The sequence below is a fragment of the Oratosquilla oratoria genome, chromosome 11 (genome assembly GCF_046742065.1).
Source record: "Oratosquilla oratoria isolate Oo_2021 chromosome 11, ASM4674206v1, whole genome shotgun sequence".
Lineage (NCBI taxonomy): Eukaryota > Metazoa > Arthropoda > Malacostraca > Stomatopoda > Squillidae > Oratosquilla > Oratosquilla oratoria.
This window is the reverse complement of record NC_134787.1, coordinates 15,195,083-15,200,082: the sequence shown is the minus strand read 5'-3', so window position 1 is coordinate 15,200,082 and position 5,000 is coordinate 15,195,083. Positions and strand designations below refer to the sequence as shown.

General features: G+C 39.6%; 1 protein-coding gene across 1 annotated transcript in view; it reads left to right on the top strand.

The window, feature by feature from the left end:
• Positions 1-3,831: 3,831 nt before the first annotated feature.
• The window catches only part of LOC143029611 (uncharacterized), a 212,481-nt gene continuing 211,312 nt past the window's right edge, over positions 3,832-5,000 (top strand). The window contains exon 1 of the mRNA XM_076192349.1: positions 3,832-4,208. Coding sequence (XP_076048464.1) covers positions 4,154-4,208 — 55 coding nt within the window. The 5' untranslated portion in view covers positions 3,832-4,153. The remainder of the gene's footprint in view (positions 4,209-5,000) is intronic.

The following is a 5,000-nucleotide window of genomic DNA, read 5'->3' as shown; positions in this document are numbered from 1 at the left end:
TATATATATATATATATATATATATGCATGCACCCACGCACCCACACCTACACACACACACACACATATATATATATATATATATACATATTTTATATATATATAAAATCTGTATATATATATATATATATATATATATATATATATATATATATATATACACACACATCGGTTCTTTCGATGTTGACGGCTTAGAATTAAAGTGTATTGGGATTGATAAAAATGTATCTCTAGTCACTGGGACTCATTCAGTGTTGTACAAATATATGTATATATATATATATATATATATATATATATACATATATATATATATATATATATATATATATATATATATATCAGCCACGGTACACTTTAATTCTAAGTCATCAACATCGAGAAACTCTAGGAGGCCAACATGCAGAAATTGAAACGTGGTATCTCTATTGATGGCGCAATCGGTTGTCACTAACACGTGTCACGTGCTAGCTCAGGTTCGAGTCCTTGGCTGTACCACGTTTCAATTTTCGCATGTTGGCCTGCTCGAGTCTCTCGATGCTGATGGCTTAGAATTAAAGTGTATTGTGGTTGATAAAAATGTGTTTATATTCACTGGGACCCTTTGAGTGTTGTAGACACACACACACACACACACACACACACACACACACATATATATATATATATATATATATATATACACACCCACATATATATATATACATATACACGTATATACTTATATATATATATACATATACGCATACATATATATATATATATATATATATATATATATGTATATTATATATATATATATATATATGTATATATATATGTAATATATATATACACACACACACACACATGATGATGGTGAATGTTTCTCCTTCGAAAAGGTTACCAAGTCAGCCACACAACCGTATTTATTTCTCCCCTATGACCAGATGACGGGAAGTGGCGCGTTGTTTGCGCGCTTCAAGTATGGTCTTGCGTAGCTCATACAGTGAACTGTTTCAGAAGTTGTCCGTCCAACAATGCTTCCCGTTTTTCTTTCTTTCCTTCTCTCTAGCTCCCAAAGCAGGATTTGTATGTCAGCGTCATAATCACCTTCTTCCTTCGCTTGTTTGCTTGCGTGGTGGGATTGTTAACGGACGCTACGCTTGTCCGTACGTAATAAATTTTTGTTGCATTTGTTGGTTCTTTTTGTTTGATTGTGATTGCCTTCCCTTTCTCTGTCTCGCGGTGCCACGGAGGTAAATAGAATAGTCTGCCAGTAGTCAAGATAGAAGAAGTGTCACACGGTACGGGAAGAGTTAAGACATATTCACTGATGTTTCAGATTTGCTTGCGTTCGCGCGGCTACGACCGAGTGGCAGAGGGAATGTTTGCGTACACAGAGCTCGCGCACGCTTGAAGAAGTCTATAGAAGACGTCTTTGCGTGTCTCAGTAGTAAGTCGACGGCATGTGCACGGTCGGTTGAAGGCAGCGTACTGTCTCGGTCGTCGGTTTGCTGGTGCCGAACTCGAATCCGCCACTTGCACGGTGTCATTCACCTCCAGAGGAGCGCGCCTATTGGCTGGGCTCGGAGACTCGGCCGCGAAGCTCATTGGCTACTGGATCTCCGTAGCCGAACCTGCAAAGGTCAATACTCACTGGAGATAGGGCTGGTCTCCGCTTCGGTCTAGTCATTACACAACAGTTTCTTAGTGGGTGTAGCTCCAATACCTGGCCTCGTCCTGACTGCGAACTTCTTGTCGGTTCTTCATGCTCAGGAGAGTTTGCAATCTTGAGGTCGAGCGAAGGGAATGTACGACTACTTTTAGTGCGTAGCAGAACCACCACTACCACAACGGCTATCCACTTAGCGTGTTGTACGGCACGACAAAACAACCCCCTGATAACTATTTGTCAAATATTTCAAAAATAGTCACTCTCGCCGTGAACGGACGCCAGGTCGGGTCGAGGGCCGCAGCAGCACCACCACCACCACAGCAGCAGCAGCAGCAGCAGCAGCGTGAGCGGTGGAGAGGAGGAGGCGCCGAGCAGAGGAGCCGCTAGCAGACGGGCCCTAGTAGCTTACCGGCCCCCTCGCCTCTCTGTCGCCGATGCCCTGCCTGCCTGCCCTCCTTACCACGCCCCTGCACACATGAAGGTAAGCTTGAAGCACCCTTCGTTTTCCTCTGTAGAAGTAGGACCCCGAGCAGGGTCTGTGGGGTCGGTCAGGAGTCTGTGTGCTTTGCAAAGAGGCGGGTCGTTCGAGGGTTTAGTTCCTCGCGCGGCCCTTTCACTCCTGACTCGCTGCATGTTCGCGATTTAGTGCTGAATCAGGAGCGATATTTTTGTACGTGTCGACACTTTCATGTGTAATGTTTTAACATAACATATCATATTATTGCACATTTCTTATTCACAAAAATAATTTCCTGCCAGTTTGGGCTTACCGGAAAGCAACGCGAAAATAAAGTCGCCAAATTTTATGAAGATAAGAAAATGGCGCGGCATTTGAACGTATGGATGTATTGCCTCTGCTCCAGCCATCAACTTCCTTGTACCCCTAGATAAAGGCTATACATATGGGTGAAGGCATCATACACGCTCATATATATAACTGATACATTCTTGTAACCAAAGTGTTCTTAATTTCCCGGTGGAGCTCTTATGATAAAAACGACAGATGCTAGAAGAAAGTGGAAACCTTGTACACTTGGTCCCAGCCGCACCGAGTTGTCAGTTTGCGTTGAGCAGTGACGGTGTGGGGTTGTGACGATGGTGGTTAGTGTATGTGCATTCATAAACAAAGAAATGTGTACACGTGGACAAAGTTGTGATAAGATAATGACGTAAAGAGTCTCCAGGATTTTACTTAAGTTGTATTGTACGTAAATCAGGTAATGTGTCCTCATGTAGTTTTCATTTACATATAGAAGTGAGTTATGAATTATGTATCTTGCGCGTGCATTAATGCACGCACATTCGCGCGTACACAATCACACACATACACACACACGTGGATTTGAAGTATATTTGGAGATTAAGAGATAGGACCTTTCGAGTGTTGCTTCTTTCCTGTAAATAGGCAAATACAATTAGGTAAATACACTCGTACATACGCAGCCATGTATGCTAGTAATATAGAAATACTGTATATGCGTTCACATGATTATTTCAAGGATGCGGGTATTTGTAGGAATTATTCAATGCATTGTGTTGTGCCCTTTTCTGAGGACTGAGCATTTGTATTCTGCTTGAGAGGTATGAGTTTGCAATTATTTCGTAATGTTGATTTTCATTATTTTTATGAAAGAACACTTATTAACTGGGATAATTAGATTATTTTTTACGGGTAAGCCTGGTATATTCACATTACCGTTCAAGTGTATGATGTAAATGCACGTATGAATGTGTATTTAGGTGATTATGTACGGTCTTGTCCGTGACCCTGTTTTGTGGAAGGTTTACTTCGGAATACTAAATGCGAGCTGCTGAGCTTGTGGGATGATATAGCATGCAGGAAGGGTGATGCCAACTTGGACTCTGATTGGCTGGATGTTACCCATGACAGTTTTCGGTTTACAGAGTACCTTTTTCGATTAATAAATTTTCATAGATTGTGATTGACATTAGGACAATGAAACACTAATTGTGTTACGAATGAATAAATAATTATAGGTTGGTTTTTGAAAGCTTAATGGTTTGCGGCATCCAATGTTTACAATTCGCTTGTGTAGAACGGAGTTTGAGTGAGAGTTGCCAGATACCTTAATTTCCTTTTTTTATAACGAAAACGAGAATAGGGAGGGAGACTGATGCTACAGGGTCCAGTATTTAGTTTTGTGCACGGCAGAGATGTGAGTGGAGGAGGGTACTTGTTCGATTCTTGAATGATTATTACATGGCCTGCATGGCTGCGTACATAGTCTGTGCATGACCATTTTCAAGGATTACTTATCGGAGTAAAACCTTTTTCATTATAAAGGTCACATTTTACGGCTATTACTTGTTTTAATGGAGGATCTCAACACAATTTGGTGTCTGGAAACTTTGTGCTTGTGAACATGAGCTCGGTATACATTGTGGAATTCTTGTTCGTTTGAACAGTGGTGCAATTGAAACACGGCTGTAGGATTTGACGTCAAGGCAGTGTTGGTATGAATCACTGCATCTACAATGTTTTTACGTTGTCGGATAATGCCGACTGAGTCCCAGTCCAATTGGCATACAGGTATTAGTGAATATATGATTTTTTTCTAATACCATGATGTACTCTTAGTTACTTGTTTCTTTTCTTTTCTGCAATTTATGTTAGTTCATATAGGGCGACCCTGTTCAAATTTATTCATGAGTGCATCCATTATTAGGGTAGTTTTTGCTTCACATTTTGCCTATTCTGTTTAGTTCTCATTATATAACCTGAAATGAATATTAGTTTTCTCGCCTGTTATGAATTCAAGCCATGTATTTTTAATGAGAAGGCTAGTACATTCATTATAAGGTTAACCTTATTTCAAGTTTTTTTTCTTCAAAATTCTAATTTTATTCAGGCCTCGCTGTATCATATAAAATGAAACCCTTGTTGTTATTAAACACATTAATTATTGAAAAGTAGTTTAACTTGTTTTATTAATTTCATTAAGGTTAATATACATAGGCTTGTGTTATCGTTTTTAGACAAAGTGGATTTATCTTAAATATAGTGTGTGAATATCTTGATTTTATTGTTCGTGGCATTCCGTCGACAAGTAAAGATTTCCTTATCGTATGGAGAATAAGTTTTGACATTTTAATTTTAACAGGTTGAAGTTATTTTCAACATTGAATTCTCTCATAAATTCTCAGTACATTTGACAGTAATTATCACTTATTCGTCATTGATATTTGAGTGGGTTTAGGGGGACATGGTATGTAATGTTGTAAAATTGATTTCTGGTATTGAGATTGAAAGTTATCTGTGGTATAGGAGTTGGCAATGGCTGCCCCTGGTGCGTGGCAAATGCAGTGTTGGGTTATTGGGTCA